This window comes from Anopheles stephensi, chromosome 2 (genome assembly GCF_013141755.1).
Source record: "Anopheles stephensi strain Indian chromosome 2, UCI_ANSTEP_V1.0, whole genome shotgun sequence".
NCBI classification, from domain to species: domain Eukaryota; kingdom Metazoa; phylum Arthropoda; class Insecta; order Diptera; family Culicidae; genus Anopheles; species Anopheles stephensi.
In genome coordinates this window covers 87,996,913-88,021,491 of record NC_050202.1, presented here as the reverse complement: position 1 = coordinate 88,021,491, position 24,579 = coordinate 87,996,913, and the positions used below count along the sequence as shown (strand labels likewise).

At 46.8% G+C, this 24,579-nt stretch overlaps 1 protein-coding gene across 5 annotated transcripts in view; it reads right to left on the bottom strand.

Moving 5' to 3' along the window:
* Positions 1-1,901: 1,901 nt before the first annotated feature.
* Positions 1,902-24,579, bottom strand: part of LOC118505064 (steroid hormone receptor ERR2-like) — a 35,198-nt gene continuing 12,520 nt past the window's right edge. For 3 of the 5 annotated variants that reach the window (XM_036040347.1, XM_036040345.1, XM_036040344.1), the window contains exons 3-7: positions 6,080-6,220; positions 5,687-5,996; positions 4,877-5,613; positions 4,628-4,800; positions 1,902-4,553 (exon numbers count right to left, since the gene is read on the bottom strand). In XM_036040347.1, the coding sequence (XP_035896240.1) occupies positions 4,391-4,553; positions 4,628-4,800; positions 4,877-5,613; positions 5,687-5,996; positions 6,080-6,214 (1,518 nt within the window). In that variant the 5' untranslated portion in view covers positions 6,215-6,220 and the 3' untranslated portion in view covers positions 1,902-4,390. Of the gene's footprint in view, positions 4,554-4,627; positions 4,801-4,876; positions 5,614-5,686; positions 5,997-6,079; positions 6,221-13,137; positions 13,159-18,057; positions 18,904-24,579 lie in introns of those variants that run through there. The other 2 variants (XM_036040343.1, XM_036040346.1) reach the window with 2 other exon arrangements.

Genomic DNA, 24,579 nt, shown 5'->3' with positions numbered 1-24,579 from the left:
TTTGCATGTACACGTGTGCGCACGCTTCCTTTAATGTAGTCAAATTTTGGACGCTCGTCTATAGTGCCCCGTAGCAAACAGCAATAAGCAAAAACCCAAATAAAAAACATCCCTTTCCCATCTGTCGGAACTTACCTGGTCGAAGGTAACGTTCCTGTGCTGCTGTCACGTGCCCCATCTCGCTTCACAATTTTTCCCGGAAGGTACACACACACACACACACCCGGAGACGCAAACCAATAAACGCCCTGCCTGCTGACCAACCTGGAAGGAGTCAGCCACACGCCAAACACAGAACCAAAGACAAAGTTACTAATTTACGCCACAATGAGCTAAGGCGAGTGGAATTGCGCCGTTTGAATGTTGTCACTGCTGTGACAATAATGTTACCTTCTTGCGGTCCGCATGCCAACTCCCTCCGCTCGCTGGAAATAGCACAGAAAAAGAAACTCAGCATCAGTAGCCCGGACGGTCCAATGTTTGATTACCTTTGCTGACAGACAGGAAGCCGACACGAGCGGACGAGCGAAGCATGGCTACAGGATCCTACTCACACATAGAAGACGTTTTTACAGTGATAATATCATTCGCTGCGCTTTTGTTGGTTCTCGTTGGACGACTCGATGGGGAACAAATACTGATTTCCTTAATAGAAGATTGTTTTCCATGTAAAACACGTTTCGTGCCGCTGCAGTAATAAAGTTTTCATTTCTGTTCTGCCGTTTGTGGACCGTTTCTTCCGTGTCAAGCTTTCATTGTAATCCTTTCCGGAAGATAGCGTTGCCTGTAAAACAAACTGTTTTCTTACTCGAAAGGCTGTTGTGTAATGCTAATTGCCTACATTCTGGCTAGTTATTAAGTGTGTTTATCTTGCATGCAATTAGCTTAGATATGGAAATTAAGAAATAACTCTTACTAGAGCTGAATAGTTTCAAGGTTAACTCCTTGCTTGTGTTGCCACGTGGCACATCTCCGAACTGTCTGTTGGCATCTTGGGCTGGGTTGGAAAGCATCCTCAGGCTAGTTATACGCAAATAGAGTAAATTTTCGTCCTAGATGATATTAACCAGTATGCCCATCCACAATTGAGGCTGGTGGTGTACTTGCTATTAAAGACTAGTAACCAGACTCAACAGATTCAGCCATAATTGTTCCGCAAAGACAGCTTGTAGCTCACGAACTTGAGGCGTCGTGGAACCTTTCTAGTCAAACATTCTATCACACGACTTACGTGATCCAATGTATTGTGATTGATCTCGCACCGCTTATCGCTTCTTCTCTTATGACCTAAAGTACGGTGTATTAAGCTCACCGATTCAAAAAGAACCAATCAGCTACGTGCAACGAACAGAACTCGCCAGACTACGGTAGGCTTGTCATGTCAGGAGAAGTGCACCAGACAACCCATCCTAGAGGGTCAGTTTTGCGACAGAGGAGGCGTCCGCCGGAATGAGCGATGTATAGGATTTCTGCAGTAGACAGAGGCCGCCCTTAGGGTCCTAACGCCTAATAAGCACTAGGAAGAATAGCTCAACTATGACAGACAATCGTTGTAGGTTCGATCGTTAAGGTATATTAGCCACTGTACGGTGTGCATGCTACATAATACCACGACTTTTACTATCTTTAATTCCATGAACCTCTTAAAGGCATTCCAAGCAAGCACAAGACAATAATGTATCTAAAGTAAAAGCTTTTTACGTGCTGCATCCCTGTTTGATGAGATAAAACTAGTCTCACCGTCCACTTTCTAGCACGACACCGGCGACGCTCATGTGATATTTGTCCACCAGTGTGATTAAGATGAATCCAGCCAAGGAAACCGGGCCACCCAGAATAGAACGTAGAGTTTCTTTCCATCGCTACACGCTTTCCATCCCACCGGCACCACCTATGAACCGTTGTCCGTATTAGCAAATAGTGCCTGCTGTATTTCTATTTAACGATCCATTCCATTCGATAACCCACTGCTCCCCCAATTCAGCTACTCCTCGCACAAGAAGCACACACATACACGTGGCATGCTGTCCGTGACTCCCTTCCCCCAGCTCACCACCCTCACACTTTCACTTTCACTAACACTACTACCAAAAAACAATCAACGTCCATTTAAACTATCGTCACAATCGCAAGAACAAATCGCGCCTTACATTCCCTGAGAGACATTCTCTTCCACGCCCCTGCTTCCTATTCTTGAACGGGTTTTTTGTTACCTTTTTTTGTTGTTGTCGCATCCACGGTCGGTCGGTTTGATCCGCCGCACACAACCCAACGTCATAGAACACGCGGCTTAAAATCATGGAAGATTTCTAATCGCTACTATACCTACTACACCACCGCGTGGCGCTTCTTACTGTGTTATATATTGCAGGCAAATGGATAAATTGCATATTTTCTCTCTCTCTCCTATAAAACTTTTCCTTCCGTTCGCATCTCTTACATCTCTGTGTGGTGCTGCTTCTCGCTCTGCCATCCCACTCGCTCGTTCCGTACGACTTTCATCAGTCAGTTTGTCGGTTATTTGCTTCTTCCTTTTTTTTGTGACTCATCGTTTTGGATGAGTTTCGGGCAACGAAACTTCATTAAGTGGCACCATCCGCCTTTTTCTTTACATGTAATAACGATTTTAGCAGTTTGGTTATTAGAACTATTGCTATTTTATACTTTATACTCTGATAAAATTTTGTTTCCATTTGTTTTGTATCGTCCGTTGCTGTCCCGAAGATCTGCCTTCCTTTTCACTTTTTTATTTGTCTTTCTACGCTTTTGTCCGAACCGTATGCTTGTCGCTCATAAGGAAAGGTTTAAAATCTACGTACACACACGCGGTCTGCGTCAGAGAGTTTGCGAAACATTCAACAAAATAAAATCCTCCTCATACTTTCTTCTCTGCTCACCTAACTTTGAACGATCGTTTGCACGTGGAGTTGTACTGTAATGTTGTGTCGTGTAAAAACGTGGGCTATTGCAGCTGTCCTAAACACCGTTCGTCCCCAAAAGAATACCACTGATCGAGATTCCGCTTGCATTTTGGACGTGCGCGTATCGTGAAATACAAACCCATTCATAAACTTTTCTTATTTTACTTCCTTTTTTTTCCTTTACACTATTTTGTTGTTTTGTGTCAGGGAATAGAATCCTCTTCTAAAACTGCTCACCCTATTGCATCCATCCAAGAATGTACTTATTCCTGAACAGTATAAAAACACAGAATGCCTGCCACTGCTTGTATCGTCCGCGATCGTCTATACCAGAAAAAAACATTGCTTTCTGTACATACAGGGTTTCTCAGGCCAGTTCAATATTGTAATACTATGTGTCAGCAGCGTAGAACGCTAATCCGACATCGTAGCCCTTTTCAGCATGGGAAAACAAACATTCAACTCTCTTAAAATCCCAACTGAATTGCATATACGATGCCGGCATTTACATTTTATGCTGCTGACATATGGCGTTACAATGTCCGACTAGCCTGAGAAACCCTGCAAAATTACTACGGCATTTACACGTACGGCCCACTACACCGGAGGAGTATATAGATGTGTATTGCGAATAGAGGTTAAGTTTTGTTTCCCTTCGGACACACAATATTTGTGTTCGTGTGTGTGTGTGTGTGTGTGGTCTATAATAATCTGTACTGTAATTAAAAACAAGCAATACTCTAATAATGTTGAGGATAAAGCATTCTCATAATCGATCCTCACTCACTTGGCTCTCACATGCTCTCTGAGCTGATGGCACTCTCTGAAGAAAGTGCCACCGCTGGTCACTGGTTCTCTACTACGAAGCGGCGTGACAAAAAACCACGCAAACATATTGCAAATCTCCTCTCCCCGTACGGGAGCGCTGATCAAACCCAGCTACTATAATATTAAAACTATCCATTCTCCCTCAGCCGCTTCCGTTCGCGCTGACGGAACCGATGGTTGCGCGCGGTAACTTTAACACAAGAGACGCAGAACAGAAGAGTTCTCTTCCCGCCCAACGCACGCTACATTGAAATCAATCCACGAAAGACCCGGTAGCGACCAACTACACAAACACTGAACAGGTGGCCGCTCTCGATAGAGTGCCGGGGCAGCTGTTGGTACAGCTGTGACGAAACAGGAGACCGAGTTTCTCTAAGAAATCGAGAGCGGGTAGTTTGAAACAAACAAACAAAGAAACAAACAGAAAAAGAAACCTTAAAACTACGTAAACAATTCGAATAACGCCTCGGTAACCATTCCACGAATTTTTAGTCACGCACCTTCACTACCCCCTCCTCACTTCACTCTTATTTTCTGTGCCTAATAAAATGATGGGCATTCGCTTCCCATCAGCCTACAATATGAAAGAGCTTTAGAAGATTGCTTTTTTTCCCTCTTGGGGCGCGCTAGTATTGCAAACCTTATCGTGAGACGGACTCGAGCATTTCGACAAACAGCTTGTTCATCGTTACGTTGCCCTCGATATGCACATTCGTCCAGAACTTGCGAATAATGTGATCCGCTTGCCGTAACGATGGCAGCAACAGTAGCAGCTGCTGCTGATGGGACACCGCCTGATGTTGCCTGCCAAAGAAAGAGAAACCCGCCATTAATACAGCTGCACCTCGAGGCTCGGTGCGTCGTAGCCGGATGCTTACCTTATCAACAGCACACAATCGTTGAGTGCGTACAGTATCGAGTCACGAATTTTCTTGAGCGCACTGTAGTTATCCAGTCTGATATCACAATTTGACAGGGACAGGGCCTTCAGTAGATAGTACTCCTCCTTGGTGGCCGAGATCTTTTCCAATCGTTGGGTGATTTGTGCGAGCTGTTACAATGAGAGAAAAAAATGGGTCGAATATTACAAACAGGGCGTCCGAAGGCGAAATACAACATCCACTTACATGGTTATAGAGATCAAGGGCACCACACTCCTTCGCCGATCGCTCGTCGAGCCAGAAGTCGGTGGCAAAGTACAGCCGACCATCGAACGGGATCGAGCGGTAGGCAAGCATTAGCGTCAGCAGCTCGGCCCAGCTCACCTGCAGCAGCCGCATCTGGTCGTTCAGCGGCAGATCGGTGAAGCCCGGAATCTGCTTCGCCCAGCCAATCACACCGACCAGCTCCTTATCGTAAATATCACTCAGCACGCTCAAAATTTCCTGCGCATCGCTTCCGATCACCATCCGGTCGAGCCCGGAATCGGCGGCGGCCGCTGTAGCGCCGGGCGAGTTGCTGCCCGTGCTGCTCGTCGACGACGACGAGGACGATGCGGAGGAGAACGACGAGCTGGACGTTTGGCCCGTCCCGTTGCGTTCCTCGCCGGTCGCCACCATATCGCTGCCACCGCCGATCGACAGTGGATCCGGCTCGAACGAAGATAATACTTCCAGGATCTTGATGTCTTCCAGCGTTTGGGCCGTGTACTGCTGGTTCGACTGTATGATCTGCATCTGGTACGGGTTCGAGCACGGATTGCGGCGATACTTTTGCCGGCCACCCCGCACCCGATCCAGCCGCACCCCTTCCTTGAGCATGCCCATCAGCAGACACTTGCGGAACCGGCACGCTTGGCACGCTTTCCGTCGCCGTTTGTTTATTTCACAGTCGTTACTCGCGGGACAGGTGTACTCGATGTTTCCTACGAAAAAGGGGATGGATATGACCATTAGTTCTAGCTGCCGCATGTCACCGGAAAGGTATTCGTCCCCTACCTTGAATGGTACGTTTGAAAAATGCTTTACATGCTTCACAGCTGGCAACGCCGTAGTGGAAGCCACTGGCAACGTCCCCACACACCAGGCACAATCGTCGCGGCAGCTCCTCCTTGATCGTGTCGTGGTTCGTGCCATCGCTGCCAAAGTCCCCGATGGCGGAGGTAGTTGAGCTGCAGAACTGACGATCCGGCGAGCCGGGCGACTGTGGTTTCCCGTTGCCACTGCTTCCGCCGGCACCACCACCACCGCTACCGTGCAGCTCTGTGAGATGTGTGTCGTTGTTATTGCTACTGCATTTGAAGTCCATCTGCAAAAGAAGACAGAACGAAGTGAGCAGTTAGTGCCTAATGTCCGGTGAGGGTACTATTAGAAGCGCCATTATGCCGGTACCTTTCCCGTGGGTGAATTGCCGTACAGTATGTTGGTTTGGGATAAGCTACCGACCGACGATGGGGACGGGCTGCAGCAGGATGTTTCAATCAGTTCCTGTTTGATCCGTGCTGACGTTCCGTCGCCTGCCATCATCGACACCTGGGTGGGAGAAAACAAGAAAGAAGGACGTAAATGATTAATACACAATAGAAGAGAAGAGAACCTGGTGAAATTATTAGAACAGGATAGCACTTGATCGCTAGCCTACAATCTCTTGAGGTGATATTTTATCATTTTTGGCCTTCTTGACTTCAATTACTCCTAGCTAGATAGCCGAAGGGGCCAACATCGATTCCGATCACTATTTGGTTGGCTTAGTGATTCGTTGCAGAATCGCCCGTCCCCGCGTCAATGGGGGTGAAGTTAACACGCAGGCTCGGCTCAACACGGACTCCCTAAAGGACAGTCACGTCCAACAGGCATTCAAATCCGCTTTAGGTGAGGCTCTACTACCAGAAAATGAATATGAAACTACGAGCGAACGGTGGAACGCTCTAAAAACAAAAATAATAAGCTGTGCCAATTCCACACTCCCACCACGTCGGGGCAACACCAGATCTGGCTGGTTCGACGAAGATTGTAGACATGTGACAGAACGTAAAAACTGCGCATACCGAGTAATGCAGCAGCGGCATAGAACGCGGGCATGCGCAGAGGAATACTCATGGCTCAGGAGAGAAGAGAAAAGAGTTCACCGCACCAAAAAACAACTTTGGGAAGAGCAGCGGGTGCGGGAACTTCAAGAAATCAGAGTGCGTTACGGACCAGGAAGAAAGTTTTACCAGGAGATAGCAGGTCGCCGAAATAACTTTAGACCTAAGGTGACCTGCTGTCGGAATAAGGATGGGGATCTGGTCAGTTACCAGCCAGAGGTCCTCTCGCGATGGGCTCAGTACTTTGATGAATTGCTAAATGATCAGTTCAACGAACAGCTAGAGGCTCCACTAGCAGATGATATCATGCTACTGCCACCTAGCATAGATGAAACACGAATGGCCATCCGTCGGCTCAAGAACAACAAGGCACCAGGCACCGACGGAATAGTAGCCGAACTGATCAAAAACGGTGGTGCAGCACTCGAACAGGAAATTCATCAAATTATTACTGAGGTATGGGATAGCGAATCGATGCCTTGTGATTGGAATCTTGGCATCATCTATCCTATATACAAGAAGGGAGATAGGCTAGAGTGCAGCAACTACAGGGGTATTACGGTGTTGAATACCGCCTACAAGATCTTCTCCCTAATCTTACAAGATCGACTTGTCCCATTCGTTGAAGAGATAGTCGGAAACTATCAGAGAGGATTCCGAAACGGAAAATCAACCACTGACCAGATCTTCACGATGCGGCAAATCTTGGAGAAGATGGCGGAGCAACAGCTCCACTCCTACCATATCTTTATTGATTTCAAAGCCGCCTATGACAGCATAGCCAGGGTAAAACTTTACGACGCAATGAGCTCTTTTGGAATCCCGGCCAAGCTTACCAGGCTTGTACGAATGACAATGGCCAACATCACATGCCAGGTGAAGGTGGATGGAAAACTCTCAGGGCCCTTTGCTACCACCAAGGGCCTGCGCCAGGGAGATGGGCTCGCCTGTCTCCTCTTCAACCTGGCGCTAGAGAGAGCCATCCGTGACTCAGAGGTGGAAACTTCGGGGACCATCTTCTATAAGTCAATCCAGATCCTGGCATACGCTGATGACATAGACATCATTGGTTTGAGGCTCTCCTATGTAGCAGAAGCTTATCAAAGGATCGAGCGTGCGGCACAGAACCTCGGGTTGGAGATTAACGAGGCGAAAACCAAAATGATGGTGGCACCACCAGCGGCCCTGCTAACAAACACTGATTTACGCAGGGGTGATGTACAGATAGGTGACCGCACCTTCGAAGTCGTCCAAAACTTCACCTATCTGGGGTCAAAAGTCAGCACCGACAACAACATTGATGTTGAGTTACGCGCACGGGTGCTGGCTGCCAACCGGTCATACTACAGCCTGAGGAAACTTCTCCACTCTAAATACCTGTCGCGACGGACGAAGCTGGGACTGTACAGAACATTTATAGTCCCAGTACTCACATACGCCTCTGAGACATGGACTCTGTCCAAAACTGACGAAGCCCTCTTAGCCGCGTTCGAGAGGAAGATGCTCAGAAGGATTTTTGGCCCCGTATGTGTGGAAGGACAATGGAGGAGCCGCTACAACGACGAGCTCTACGAGCTGTATGATGATCTCACTATCGTACAGCGCATTAGACTCGCCAGGCTCCGGTGGGCTGGTCACGTCATGAGAATGACACCGGACGACCCAGCCCGTAAAGTCCTTTTAGGCCGTCCACACGGACAGAGGAGGCGTGGTAGGCCCAAATTGAGATGGAGTGATGGCGTTGATGCGTCCGCCAGAACGGCCGGGATAACGGATTGGCAGACGACGGCGCTGAACCGTGAGCGGTATCGAGGATTGTTGCAGCAGGCCAAGACCGCAAAGCGGTTGTAGCGCCTGATAAGTAAGTAAGTAAGTAGATAGCCGAAGCTCTGGTGCGCAGTGGCTGAGGAGATAGTGGCGCTGGTCTTCACACAGCCGGGCCGGGGTTCAAATCTCATCCAGACCGTTCCCCCAAAAAAGACAATCAGTACTGAATAGAAAGGAACGACTCGGAGCTTCACTATAACCCGTACGGCTCACTTTTAATATCCAACTTTAGTTCAGTTAGTGTTTAAAGCGGGAAAGAAAAATAGTAAGACAGGTTTAATTATACGATATGAAGCCCAAAACAGCAAGATGTTGTCACACCTCATTAGTTCCACGTCCCGACTACACACTTTCAAATGACATAACAAAAAGCGTTCCCTCTCGCGCCATTTTAAAAACACTAATTTGTCGCTTTAAAAATCAACATAAATATTCCTCCATGCGTTATTTAACAAACGTGGTAAATGGTAATGGCAAATGGTAATGAAAGCGTCCACAAGCAAACAATGCACTGGTACTGGTGTTGTTGTTCTGCTCAAACTGCACAAACCTCGTAATCGCTCGTAACTTAACCTAATGATGCCACTCTCTTAAGAAGCAAACAAAAAATCCCCAACCGAGAGCCTACAAAAAATATAACCCGCTTAAGTAGAATAAAATTAATCGCACTCAATGCGAATAGGACAAGCACAAATTAGCCAAACCTGACTTCATTTTACGCGTGGTGTAGCGTTGTGATTCTTTTCGCTCTCGTCTCCAGTCCGAGACAGAGTTCCAACAACAGCACCAAAAACAAAACAAAAAACACCCCGGAGGAAAAGGTGTGTTCAAGCTGAACAACACATCTCATCAGCATCGGTACAATGACGGTTAATTCCTGCTTCTTACTACTCTATCGTCTCTTGCCAATCTGTTGCTTTTGCTTCTTTTTTTTGGAGGGGGCTGTTTCCAAACTGCAACCAGCAACCAGCAGGCTCTAGAAGGGAGAATTAGCTGCAGCAGCGACCGTTTGCTTCCCAAAGTGCCCACTTGCTACCGGCAAAAATTGACCGTAATTAATTCTATTTTTTGTGACTTCCTCTTTTGTTCCCTCGGCCGTGCCTCACCGCGTGTGTTTGTCACGATATGATAAAAAAGTGCATCTTCTTCACGCTGGTCGATTTGGTGCGTTCTCCAGCGGGAAGAAGATTGGCATTATTTTTGGCCACCCTTGCATCGCTGGATCTTCCCACCCAACCCCCGAACGTCCCAACATGGACACGGTTAATGCACAATTGATTGATGGATTTACTGCGATTCGTTCTGTGCCAGGAGCGCATGGCCAGCAGACGAGGTGGGTGGGTAAGCACATGGGAGGAGGAATGGTGGATTTTCGATACGGTTGCATTCGCATGGTAATCCCCAACGTTTCCGCGCAAAATGCGAACCACAATTACAATAATCATTTGCTACACTCGCACCCAATCTCCCCCAATCCCGAAATGATGACGAAAACTGCACGGTCCGTGGTTCTGCCTCGAAGCTACTCATCTATTTTTTGGGGGTCGGAAGAACACACGCACGCGTGCAGTGAGAGCACCAAAAAAAACAGCGACTACTTCCTTCACGGATTGCCCATTAATCGATCCACACAGGCTGCGGCAAAAGAGAAGCGTGTAATGAGCTGCAGTTTCGATGCAGATTGTTCCTTCGTTGCTTTTTTTGTTTTTTTGCTCTCCCACCCCACTGTTATTGTTGTAGCATTGTGCTTGCGTGAGTTGGTGGTGTTGCTAATCCACCCAGGGCCCCAGTTCGTTTCGGGCCAGGTTCGAGAGCTTTTTTTTTTTTGGAGCGGGCGGGGGTGAAACCTTGACACTGACCAATGACCCCGCAGCACACACACAGTAAGGTGTGGATGACGGTGGTGCTTCTTTGCTCAAATGAATGATCATAATGCATCATCATCATCATTGCCTTCTTCCCTAGAGCACGAGACGATGCAGTTGCAGCAACCGGTGATGTGTATAGGATGCAGGATCCGGCCATTTTTTTTTTGCTTTGAGCCTTCTATTTGCGATCCCCTCTTCCCGTGCCACAAGAATGATTATTTGATTGCCGAGACTATTCGAATTGTGAAATACGTGTCTCGTAAAGTCAAAATTTATATCGACCAACAAAAAAGAAAAACAACAAACAAATACGCCTGACCGGCTACTGCTGGCTGGTGCTCGCCGTGTACGGACCCGGTATTGGGGATATTGGAAAGGCATGAGTCGAGATTTTCTGCGTCTGCAGCGATTTAGCGATTGGCGTTTAATTCTTACCCCGTCGCGTCGGATACACATTTTATAGCAAGCAATTTATACAGTAGTAAGAGTGGGAGAAATAGACGGCAATAAGAGAGCCGCCAAAAAAAAAAGCAAAAAAGTTGAAGCCTTCCCAAACTTACTCAGTTTAGGTGGTTTATTAATTTATCACAGCGTGATATGGACACGGAAGCCCTTCGGTTAGTAAAAAAAAACTTTAAGGCTCGCTATATTGCTTTTGTAGAATCGCGTATGGAACGATGATTTAAAAGACACACGCTCTTTAACCGGAAAATTAAAATGGAGTCATTAATCCAATCCATGGCTCTTGTAGATTTTACGAACAGGTTTTTATCGTATGAGTTTTCTGCCATATGAAATATGGTTCCTATAGTCTTATAGCGTTCTGAAATATCTTGGAGTTCTAGGAAAGAACTAAAATTGATTCTTGTCAATTCTTTGCATCAATCACGCGAATTTCGACTCTTGAGTCGCAGACAGAACCGTTGGAGCAACATTTGAGGGGTTTCAACACTGGGGTAACTGTGGACAGAACCTCTTAAAATTCTAGTAAACCATGATCTTTGAGGATTTCCCGGGTAAAACAAAATTATCCACTGGCAATCCATTTGAGCAACATTTGTAAGGTTTTAATATCCACTATTTCCAACTTCATCGAGGTCCTCTAGTCCTCCTCGGAAAGATAAAACTACTTAGTGTTAAATCATTTTATCAATCACGCGAATTTCGCCTTCAGTTCCTCTGACATTGAAGCTACATTTGTAAGGCTCCATCATCCACTGTTCCACAGCAGCGACGATATCCAGGACTCATAGCTGAGCAGGCACGCACTAGATACTCACTTTCGCTTTCCATCGCCATCTCATCACTTTCAATCTCACTAATATCTTTTCTCGTGCGTTCTCTCCACTAGTGCAAGAAGATCATCGAAAACGAAACCGTTCCATTCATTTCTCTACGTTTGGCCTTCCCACAGCACGACACGGCAGGCGCATCTCAGCAAAAGCGGCACAAGATGAAGGAGCGAACAGAGCTAGAACAAACGTCAATCCGCACTCTAGGCGTCTAGGCGGCAGTAAAACCTAACAGGCGATGACGCCGACGATGAGCTAATGAGAAAACAAAAGTGAACGCCGCCCGTTCCATTCCACACAGACACCTTCCGGCCCCGGGCGACCATCGTCAAACGGCCACTACTAGAAAAGCAATTAGCAAAACGAAACGACTTGTGCTGTAGTGGTTGTGCGTTGCTGTGTTGTATTGCTGCGTCTGCTATTATTCTCACATTCGCTTCGGTTTCGTAACAATTTAGCTGGAGTTGGTTTGTTGGTGGCGGCGGTTTTTGTAAACATTTAGTTTGCTCGCTTGCTGTGTGCATCTCATGAATGCCGGAGTGGAACAATAAAATGGAAAATAAACACACGGACACAAGCAACGAAGAAAATGGGCCCCCGACACGGTAACAAAAGCGGGCGGCCCACCAAAGCCCCAATTGAGCTTTTCCACATTCCACTTCCGCTTTTCCTTGTGTGTGTGTGTGTGGTTGTGTGCTGGTACGCTTCGGTTTTTGCTTTTATTTTGCTGTCTGTGTCAAAAGCTATTAAGCTATGGCGAGCCAGCCAGCCAGCCAGCCAGCCAGCCCAGCCGCCATCAGCTTAGGTACGCTTGGTTGACGCGATAATAGTCGTGTCTCACTCTTTCGCCCGTTTGCGGCCTTTGCTTCACAACGATTGGACACACATTACAAAGGGGTTGCTTGTACGCAACGCACCAAGGAGAGGGAGGAGGTTGGAAAGGGTGTTGGTGTGTGCGGTGTTTTGTGGTGTGAGGTAATAGTAAAAGCCTCTCTCATCTCGGTCAAGTTCAAGGCAATCTTGCGGCCACCACCACATGCAGACTCATTTCACAGAGGCACGAAGCGTTGGCACAATGAGTTTCTTTCTTGATCACTGTTAGCTTTCGAGTGTGCTTGAAAAGAAAGCTTCAACTGTAGCAATAATTAAATAAAAATCTCAGCAAATTGATAGCAACACTTTCATACCGAAGTCAGTCAAAATAATTCAATAATTTAAAATATTTAAACGATTTCATTATCTTCAAGCTCACTGATGCAAAAACTGGTGAAGCAGCCCCACAAAAATTTGCATCCCAACACTGTCTTCCTCCATGATCGTTACATGTCCACTTTGACCTAGGGTTCGGCGAAAGATCACAGCCCTCACTGACCCACCCCCGATCGCAGTGCTGAACCGGATCGCTCCAGATAGTGCGCGGCCTGGAGACCCTGCTACCAACTCTCTGCCCTTCCACAGCAAAACTAAATCACACAATCGCAAACTGTTGAACGTAATTTTCCCATAATCAGCAGTACTGATAGGAGTTTATAGCTAAATGTACAGTGAGTTCCTTCACATGGGAACTCACGACGTACCAATGAGTGCAACCGTAGGCACGCTTCTGCATGCCGACACAAGTCACTCCAGCTTCACATGATGATGATAATAGCTGCGGTACTATCAGCACTTGAATACAGTCCCGACGCCCCGGGCCCGCAAGAAGCACCGCCAAAGATTTTGCGAACTGCGAGCAGACAACCGTGGTGGAAGAAAGCCGACCAAATCGTAAACAAAACTTCCAGACCAAACGATCATACGCACGCACAAACCGCATGCAAAAGCGAACGATCGAACCATCGGCGACCGACGTCGTGTACAACGCATAATCTTGTCGTCATCGCCTGCGCGGTGCAGTTGCAGTGTACTTGGACTGGCAGACGATGCCGGTAGATGGGGATGAGTTCATAAGCTTTGTGTCTTGCAACACGTTGGAGCTTCAACGTTCTAGGGAATGCATTATGCAATGCGGTATCATGAAGACGAGTCAAGCCGATGTAAGCGGAAGTATGTTACGCGCATTGCTCTGGAAGCATATTTATAAAACAATGCTTTAATGGGAAAGTTATTGTAAATATCAGTTGATACTTGTTAGAGACACTAGGATTTCTTAGGAATGCTTCAGTCTTTTCAAGTCAACCAATTAATATTTAAGCAGCCATAATAACTATAATAATGTACTGTGCATAGCATATACTCAAAGTTTAAATTGGCTTTTAATTCTTGAAGAGTATTATCTTTAAATAGAGATCGACCGATCCTGACTACCAAGTTGTGTTTAGCAAATGTATTGTGGAACCTTCAACCTTTCAATGGTAGAATTAAAAGTACCTCAAATCACATTCTTCTTATCATATAGTAATCCTCACATAAAGAATAATTGAAAATCGTATCGTTAAATTTCATTCTTCTTGCGATTTTAACGATCAGCCACACCCTCACCCGTCTTAAAAACGTTACAACTTTGTAGTCTATACAATTAAATTCGCATCGCAAGAACTGTTAACCTGTTTACCTGCCCATCACGAGACTCAGTCGGTAGCTCAACTCATTCACACTCCGACCCCGGGGGTTGGTCTGTAAAATCTCGTGCACCTCTCCCACCACAGTGAAGGTCGTAAACGTTCCCTTTTTTCGCACACGGCACTAAACTTAACTCACTCGGGCTGAGAGTGCTGGAAAGATTTATCGTTCCTCGAAACCGATCGAAAAGTGCATCGACACACACGCACACACGAAACAGGTGTGCAAAAGCCCGACATAAATCCCGGAGCTGTTGGTCTCGGGGCTCGTTCTGTTTAATGGGCCTCGTTAAACTTTGCTCAGTTGTGACAGGAAATGGTCAGATCAGATCAAACTAAATGGCAGGATCAATGACGGTGATCCTTCCCTCTGTTCTCTCTCTCTCGTCCTCCCCCTACTAATTCGCCTGTCAACTTTTCGTCATCGGAGAAGAATTGAAGGAGCGACAAAAAAAAAGTCGGTTTCGCCCCTCGACGTTATACTGTCGGTTGCCATAAATCTTACCAACACGCACACACACACACGCGCGCGCGCGCTAAAGGCTCAACAGCATGGCTTCATGGCCGCAAAGCACGGCACGGAGTGATAATTAAATTAAAAATGCATAAAACCTATCGCCCAAACAAATCTCGTCCAGATGGCATCACGACTCGCGGAGAAGGAAGGCGATAAGATATGGGGAGCCGCCGGGGGCGGTTGGACGAACGTGGAGAATCGTTCTTTTAATGGAAGGAGTGACGCGAACCGAAGATACATGCGCTTGCAGTCGCAGAAATAAAATGGTGTGTCTCCTGTCAGTCAGTTCGTCAGAGGAAACGATGAATTTTGGTTAGAATAACAAACCGTGGCGGGCGAAACAGAAGGTGTGTGTGTGTGGACCTGAGAAGCGAGAGGACACCAGCCGGAGGAGATCCATATGTCCATAGCCTCGTAAAAACGTTTTGTCTCCCGTCGTGCCTTTCGACTTAAAAGCGAGTACGATCGGCGCGACTGATAAGTTGCATTAAATGGTTAATGTCCTAATTAAAGTTTACCCACACAACACCACCTACTACTGCAAGTCGGCAAATTAAATAATAATGCAATTAATAAAATGTGCATACGGCTGTAAACCATCATTGAAGCTATTAATGTTGAAGCTTTTAAGCATCGTCTAACCCGCACCAAACACTTATCAATCCACGCGGAACACATACCCTAACGATCGTTTTGCATAGCGTGCAGAGAGACCAGCAAAAAACCACACATTCTCGCTCACAAATTGCTTAAAATCTACAGCACAAAACAAAAAAAAAACAAAGAAACATTTAGCATACGATCTCCACCAGCCGCCACTCCATTGTGAGACCACACTCGCCGTTCGTCCATACGCCATTCCACCAGTGTGGCGATGCGATTAATTTTAGTCATTGTTGTCATCTTTCGGAAGGTATTACCCAGGAACATTTGTATCGCATCACTCGTGATTCCGGTTTTGCTGTTCTCGCTGTGCGTATTATGAAATCAAGCTCTGTAAGCACATCGCACTTAGTCTTGTTTTTTGCTCGTTTACATACATTCTTTAGTTCCTCGTGCCATTCTGGAGGCCCAGAACCGCGTATCCGGCAAACCGTAAAGATATATAAACGATGACTAATTTGCTATATTTCCCACTCGGATTTAACTTCTTCTTTAGTATTTTTGGGACACAAATTTGATTCTTTCCTTGCGGTGAGAGTTCTTAAAATTAGAAGGCTTTTTCGCAAGAGTCGAAGCTTTAATTATGTAGCTGCTAGTCCGTCATACGGCAGGACCGGATATCGAATACCGACCCAAGTGTCTCCTGCAGGAGCAGGACTAACTATCGCAGGAGAGTTAAGGGTACATCAAGTCATGGAAGGCTAGTTTAGGTCACCAGAACTTCTGAAATCATCTTCCAAGTACTGACACATGCTCCAAAAGCTCTGCTTGGTGCGCCAGCACTTCTTCTTTGAATACTCAATTTTGCGAACGATGAGATGCAAAATCTGAACATGGAGGACTACTGCTGATCCTATCAAACATTGCAGAATATCAAACAAGCTCGTCTAGCAAGCGACTTAATGCGTACCATATTGCTGTATTGACTCTTTCCAAAGATTGACTTCTTGTAGAGATATCTTAGCCGAAAAACATATTCCGATTGGTTTTATTTAGCCTGCAGCACTTAAAAGACTGAAGGCGACCACTTGGCCTATGGTTGATTGGTAGGTTGATTGGCTAGATTTAGAGATTTTGAGACTTAGAGACCTTAAAAATGATTTAAAATAAATCTAAGGCTAGATCAAGAAGAATCGTTATCGTTTCAGAGTTTCATCGTTTAGACAATGCTTTTTCGGCATGTCTCCCGTACAGATGTTATACACAAGTGCTACACAACGACAAAGTACGATCGTACGATCGAAACCTAACCACATATTCTCATAAACCACATGTTAATCGGAGGAGAGCACCACACAATAACAAAAAATCCTCTATCGATCACCCGATCATTAAAAGCTCCGCCACCAACAAAACCATTCCTTCGATAGTTTAACAAAAAGCCACTGGCATTTCATTACAAATCATTCAAATCAATCAATTCAGCAAACACCTCCAATTTGAACCAACAGCAAACACTTGTATTTTTTTTTTCTGTCTACTAATATTCCAACATGATTGACACTGAACGCTGCCTTTTCATTTCACTTTAATCAAACACTCTGTGATTGGCAAACAAAAACCTCCGAACCGAAATATAGACAGTTGTTTGTTTGGGTGTTTAAGAAGCAGAATAAAATATGAGTGCAAAAAATGACTTCCACCAACGGATGGAATGAAAATTTGCCCCTCGTGAATCACTATCTAATTTGTGTGAGAAATACTCTACCGCAGGGTAGATTCTTGCTAGACCATCATCATCACACATCACCATCAATCATCTCCAGGTTTTTCTCCACCATATATCGAACCAACGCGCGAACACGCAGCACAACAGACACACACACACACACATCACCGCCGGCCTTCAAAAAGGGTAGCTTTAGAGTGTAGCTAATTTACAACAGGCGTGACACGATGAAAAATCAAGCAAAAAAAACCAACAGAAACTAAAACATCCACCACCCCCCTCGTTTTTACAACAACAAAACAGTGCTGGTTCGTGTACACAAACACTCGAACGAAAGACGACGAAGAAAAAAAAAACACGCAACGCTCGCGCTCATAAACATCGAACCGAAACACATCGATCGATGGTCGAAAGGGCTCGGACCGGCAACGAAACAACTCTGAAGTCCGTGAAGGGAAGGTGAGGAGCGCAGAAGGAGATGTGAGGGAGTAGGAGGGGGCTAGAATGGCTGGTTAGAACGTACGAGAATGTAATCCGAGTATGTGCGCGAAGGTAACTGCAGAAGGGCCGCGAGAGGATCCCGCGATCCCGCGAATGGAGGCGTGCGAGACGCTGACATAATAATAATAGTGGTAACAAGGTACAACCAACCAACAACACCCAAACTAATCCATCCCGCAGGGTAAAAAGCCGCACATGAACGTCGTCGCCGTTGTCGGCTATTAATTGTGCCAGTATCGGTTTTGTACTGCGAGTGTGTGGTTGTCTCGTTATGTCATTAATTCCCCGGGCGATGCATCCCCAAACCTCGTCAGGGATCGATTGCACTCATGCACCGGAAGCTGCCTCTAATTCCTAGCAACCACACACACACACACACACTTACCACTTCCTGCATCCATGTATCCATCGTGCCGGCTTCGTCCAGTGTGGGGCAGAGCGCAAGCAAAGCTGTGTGCGTTTGTTGAGTGCTTCGGTACTGAGACAGTGCACAGGCTTGAAGCGTTTTCCTTATTTCGCACCCAAACTGTCCATATGCAGCCGAAACTCTAGTCTATTGCACGTTGGATTCCTTTGGCCAACAACACAAAAAACATGCACCAACACTCACTACAACCGCGCAGTAAGGCACTCGTCGCTCACTGTTTCTTTATCTGTGTGACACAACCTGCCGCCGATGAGCCGTGAAACAGTCAAAATGCGTAAAATGCACCGCAAAGAGATGACGGATGTCACATCAATGGCTTTTAAGCCAAGGCACTACTAAGTGACTGAGAGCGTGTGTGTGTGTGTGTGTATATTTGCGTCCACAACCGAACCAGCTTCGTGTTTCCTTTCACAAAACCAGGACCAGAAGAATTTTCACCATTTCGAGCTATGCACCCGGCAGATTCACCATTTTTGGTGCACGTTTGACTCTCCAAAGGAATGACACCCCATCACACACACCGAGCTCGAGCAAAGGCACAAACGCACACTCAGGCACCAATCTTTCTCGATCGCGAGAGGATCACTTGTTCCTCGAATTTGATTTTTGGAGCTTAATGGGAAAAATCCAATTGCTTTCCCCTTATTTGATAATGTTAAACACTGCACATAATGTAACGCCGGTTTCACGGAGCTTTCCTTTTTTTTCTGTGTTTCGTCTCACGTAGCTCACTTAGCTCACCGAACCGCTCGCTTTTTAACCGTCCGTGCGAACCGAGCGACATCAAGTCTCGTACTGAGCGCGGTGCGGTTCGCGAATTTTGTTTTTCATATATAATTCCTTCAAGCGCGTACATTCGCTCCCGCAACGTCTCCCAGTCCCCCTGCTGCAACATCGCACGATCACTTATCGGGTTTGCTTTAATGCGTGGCTCTTACATACGCGCCGGTGTATGTGTGTGGGCTCGGTTTTGTTTTTATTCCATCGCGAATCTGTTCGGCCGCGTACGGAATGCGCGGTTCCACCTATACCAGGGTATAGGTACAGTACAACACAGGCCGCACACTATAATTTAATCCCTCGGCTATTGCTTTTTTTCGTATGACTCTCCCTCACTGTGTGGTGCACACACACACACGCGCACGCAATACAGCAGCAAAACACCTTTTCCACTGTGTGTGTTTTCGTTGTCCGTCGTCGAGCCTCCGCTCGTATGCCAAGACGTCGATGATGACGACGACGGACGGGCCAAGATAATGATGCTGATGATTGTGGCCGGCAAAAACCAAACCCCCTCAGAACACCAACACAGCCACACACCGACACAGCAGGCCTAAGAAGTGGTGGATCCGCCTGGTGAGAGTCGGCGGAGGTTCTGGCGCATTTACGTTCGCGGTTTCGGGTGGTTGTGTGCCAAACACAACGCGAACCTGCTTCGAACGTCTCCCTCTCTCTCTCTCTTTCTCTCTCTATGTATGTGTTCGGCAAATAACGATCTCACAGCTGTTGCGGACACACACGGCAGTGGTATCGCCGGCGGCGGCGGCGAGTACCTCACTTGCATGTAATGGACCAAACCAGCACCACTCACACACAAACCGTAACAAACATGCAACCAAGCGCAACTAATCGACCGGTCCAAAAGTTGGGGAATTTGACGCGCTGGCGAGAAAAACTTCTCCCAAAAAAAAAAAAGAAACAGCCCAGAAAAAAAGGAGGAAAAAAGCGCTCGCCAACCGGCTTTGCTCGCAACATCCGCAACCGTGGCCCAATGGAAAGTGAATGGCGTGTGTGCTGGCGAATACGTGCGAATAAGAAGAAAAGAACGCTCGAACTCCCTCCCCCACCTTCCCCCACACAAAGAGGTAGGGGGAGGGTGGTACGAAGGAGTGATGTTTTCATTTGTTCGCTTTTCGTTTCGTTCTTCCAGTCAGCATCGAGATCGAGTTTGGTCTTTTTGGAAACAATTTTCGGGAGCGGTTGGTGGTGGTGGTGGTGGGAGCTGGTTTTATGCTACTTTTCGGCCCGTCTATTACACGGAACCGTACGAAACAGAAGCACACACACACGAGCCCCGTACGATCGTTCGGTACGCACGCAATATGCAACTTAGCTAAAGCTGCGGCGGCGTTATCATTGTGTGAGTGTGAGATTTTCCATGTATAGCTTGTAGCGAAAGTAAAAAAAAAAAAATAAAGCTTGAACGACGTTGGTAAGCAAGTTTCCGTAGAAGGAAGCAGAGAGAAGAAAGAACGTCTACTAAAACTCATCAATCTCAGCTGGCGCCGTACGAGACATTCGGCCAAGCAAATCGGCCCAAAAACCTTCGGAAGACGCAAGTCCAAGTTGAATCGATTTGATTCCGTGACTCGACGGACGAGGCGCAATGGAATATGGCTCGGAAAATGTCGGATGTCTGGTTTCAGCGAAACGGAAACACTTTCCCCTTTTTGGACAGGGAGTTTGCGGGCGGGGTGGAAGCGCTTTAACTTCGATTTTTTAGGTTAAGTACAAGGAACTTGAGTCGGACGTTCGTTCGGAGCAAACGAGGAATAAATCGATAAAATAGTTAAATGAAGCAAACTGTGAAGGTATGAAGAAAAATTTAATAATTGAGTCTTATTCTTGTAGCTACTACTAATGGAGGCGCCTAGTACTCATCCTTAGTGAAGTAAGTACTAAGGGTGGATTGTGAATGAATGTTCACGTATCGTCGGTTAGTAACAGCATTATGCAGCATCTGCAGTTGAATTATCATCAGAAATTATTAGAAGTTCAAATTAGTAGGACTTGCGGATTAGAGATTAGTTTCGGTCTTATATTTAAAAAGTAAAAATCAGCTAAACTTAAAGCGGACGCCTGGTGATTTATGACAATTCAAAGAAAATAATTAAAATACAACTATAAAACGGTTTATAACCTACTGCAAAGCAATAAAGATATTATTCAAAATGATCACAACTGAATAAATCGATCGAATCTTATCATCTTCTTTGCGATAGGAAATGCTCACGGAAGACATCTACATCAATCGATTTTCAAGTTCAAACACAGCTGATGTACTCGCGATGTTTCTTTTTCTTCTTCTTGCATCCCATCTGCTCCAAAGTTTGCCCTTGCACGAACCATATTCAAAGCGTGCTAGTGGAGTCTACCCCTACCCCTATATCCTCCAGCCGTTTCCGCGCCGACACGGTTTTACATATGCCAATCCGCATTCTGTCGGCCGCCGTGCATGTGCTTCTTCCTACACAGCTGTTTTCCTACGATCCTAATGCCAATTCCGGACCGCTTTCAAACGTATTCAGCACGTACTTCCACGTTCTGCTTTTGCTTGTTCACTTCTTCGCATCCCGATGCCGCCGGTACATCGGGTTCTGAGCCTGTGAGCACATCATCGGACCGATCGATCGATCTTGACCGTGAGCAGTTGACGCGGGCGAAAGCGAAACAACGCAGCCGGGATCGATTGAAGCACGGCGAGGTCAGCTGATAAAAAACTGCCGAAAAAATGCTTAAACAATTGCCGAAATAGATTTACATGTACGTACACCGGCCCTGTCTGTTCGGTCTGTCTGTCCGGCTGTCTGTCCAGTTTGCAGGCCAACGAAATCAAGGCAGCATAAATTTAGTGCCGAAAGCGTTTCCATTACATGGTTGGAGTGTGGTGGTAGTTTCATCACGTTCTTCCATGTTTAATCACCACCCGACCACGACCGAGTCGCTGCTACTGATCTTGCTGCTATCAGCAACAACAAAAAACCCACTTTCAAACTATCGAGCCTCTTTATCTTGCGTTTGTATCGTTGATGTAGAATAAATAACAACATCGCACACCAAACAAGCTCTCGCGGACGACTACTTACGTCGGCCCCTCTTAAAACCTTCAACTTTATGTCATCAATTTGTTATGGCAGTCCACCACGAAAATGAGCACCCTGAGCTGAGTCAAACCGTGCCTTGCGGTGCACTTGCGGCAAGGCAAACTTGCACTTGCGCACTTGTTCGCAGCTCGTACCGGCGCAGCAAGATCGGCCTGATAAGACCCGCAACCCGCGCACATACGCGATATTGTTTATGCAAAAATCAAATAAAAACCCCACACAACAGCAACACCTACCCTGCGGTGCTCCACATTACCTCGAGAGATGTGTAAAACCCCTGGCATGTTCTCTTATCAGCGTATCAGCACTAATCAATGGAGCATCGGAAGGATCGATTTGAGGGCAGGGCGGTGGGACAACTGCACAAGACAACGGCCCGATAGTGTAGTTGAACGTGCGATGTAGCCCTCGTGGCCCTTGCTGGGGGAGATCTGCTCTGCGCTGTAGCGCCAGTGAAGTGGCTTCTTACCGGTTCGTACCGGCCCAACCGGCAGCCCACCGGAAGCAACACGCTCTGGGAAGTTCGCGAGAAGAGCACATTCTGGCGTGAAGTATCGTTGACGGCGGCTTACTTCAACAAACCCATTTTCCTGGGTAGCTGCGAGAGCCCGTGGACAGCCTCCAACCAGCTGGTAGGCTGAGCTTTGCGATGCGAAGGCATTGCCGTTCCGCGATCACTTATCTCAAGGAATATGGATGATGAACGGTGAAGCCCACACACACGCAATATTCTGGACGTTCGACTAGGGAATGAGGAAGACACAGCATAAAGGCACAGGAAATAGTTCCTTCTGGTGTATGCGTAACGAGACACGGTTTCGGAGAACGTTTCACCGATCGTTCGAGATATAGCTCAAGAAGAGGTATCGGGAAGATACATCAAGAACATCTCAGAGATCTCTTTTTCTCAGAGAGATCTTTTTGTTGTTAAAATACTCACCAGTGAAAGTTCTTTCACTTGAATCTCTCAAGCTAACACTACCGCCGGTAACCTGCCGATGCATCTTTTGTTCCCCAAAGATCTATCACGTTTCCCAAAACGTGATGATCTACGCGAATAGACGCACTCGATGGACGCACTAACGCCAACAAACGACACCCATAACGATCGACAGCGTTTCCCACCGTTCAGAAACAAAAAGCCGATTGACGCATGAGGTTATCACCGTCCTGGGGTCGATCGCAACTGATCCTGATCCATCGACAACATCTGGGCAGATCTGGTAAGCCGGTGGACGAACGTTTTGTTTCGGACGACAGTGGCCAACGGCGCAGTAGGTGCCGCCGACGACCATACCACCGTGTCAAAATGGATGACGTTGGACGTCACTAGCGATCGATAGGGGGTGTGTGTGTGCATGTTGTGAGTGGGGGGAAATGTTGCACACAAAAATAATAACATTCGATGCGATGCCCGTCACGTTTGTGTTGTTGCTATTTTAAGGGCTAACCCTGCACACGCTTATCAAACTGAAGAGCAACAGAAAACTAAAAGCGCAACAACCTAGCCCCTGGTCTGTAGTCAATGCCATTTGCAACGTGTTCGTGTCGGACGGAGTTCTAAGAGAGATTTGTTTATAATTCGATCTGACGAAGATCTTATCTTGATCAAGGAATATCTCCCATTCCTTGAGGTTCATACGAGAAGAATAATGAACTTCATCAACTCCACCGTCATGCATTCCTCACAGCATTCAAGCACTAATGCTCCAAATTCCTTGTACCGAAGTTGCCGCTTGCTCTACACGATCATTCGACTAGCTGCGCCAAAAAAAGACTTCACCCATGCCTAACGCCATCACCGTGCAGCAATGCAGGTTTTCTCTGTCAAGTTCATGGTCACACGTCTAAGCCGCGCCGGAGTCAAGTCGTGAAAGTGAAAATTTGTTGCCATTCCGAGCGACAACGGCGCTCCCCTAAGGCATAATGTCTAATTTTAGCACATCCATTAATCCTCCGAAACGCGCCAACTACAACGAACAAAAGTCCTCCAAGGTAGCAACACCGCAGAATGATCGCATAGACTTCCAGACTAAATCCAGACGCACACCCCGAGCAAGGCGCTTCTTGCGCGATCAAGCTTTTCCTCTTGTTGTTTTATTGTCTAGACCACCGAGACATTGTCAATATGTTTCACCGCCCGTTTTGTCTCCCAGCAAACAGTTCGGAGCACCTAGAACCTTGTTCAAGCTCCTAACATTAGGGCCAAGAACGCCACACACCACACCTCCCTTGCAGTGACTGCAGTGGTCTGCAAAATTCTTGAAGCAGTGATCGCACTGCTCTACGCGGATTCCTCTATTCCTAGCCGTCCTGGGATCGCATAGCGTGTTGCGGTGTGTTTGTACGGCTTCTTTTCCGCCAAAAAAAAAATGGCCCCCCGATCCAAAACGTATCCTCCACTCTACCGCCTACTGTAATGATGGCGCAGATTTAAAATTTTAATTGCCCAATTCTTGCCAGACCGGAGATTCTTGTCGGCAAAAGTATGCCCGCCGAAAACATGTCGGCGGCGGCAGTGTCTAGCGAAATTACCTACATTTTTTTTCTCTCTCTCTCTCTCTCTCTCTCTCTCTCTCTCGCTCTGTTGGGTTCT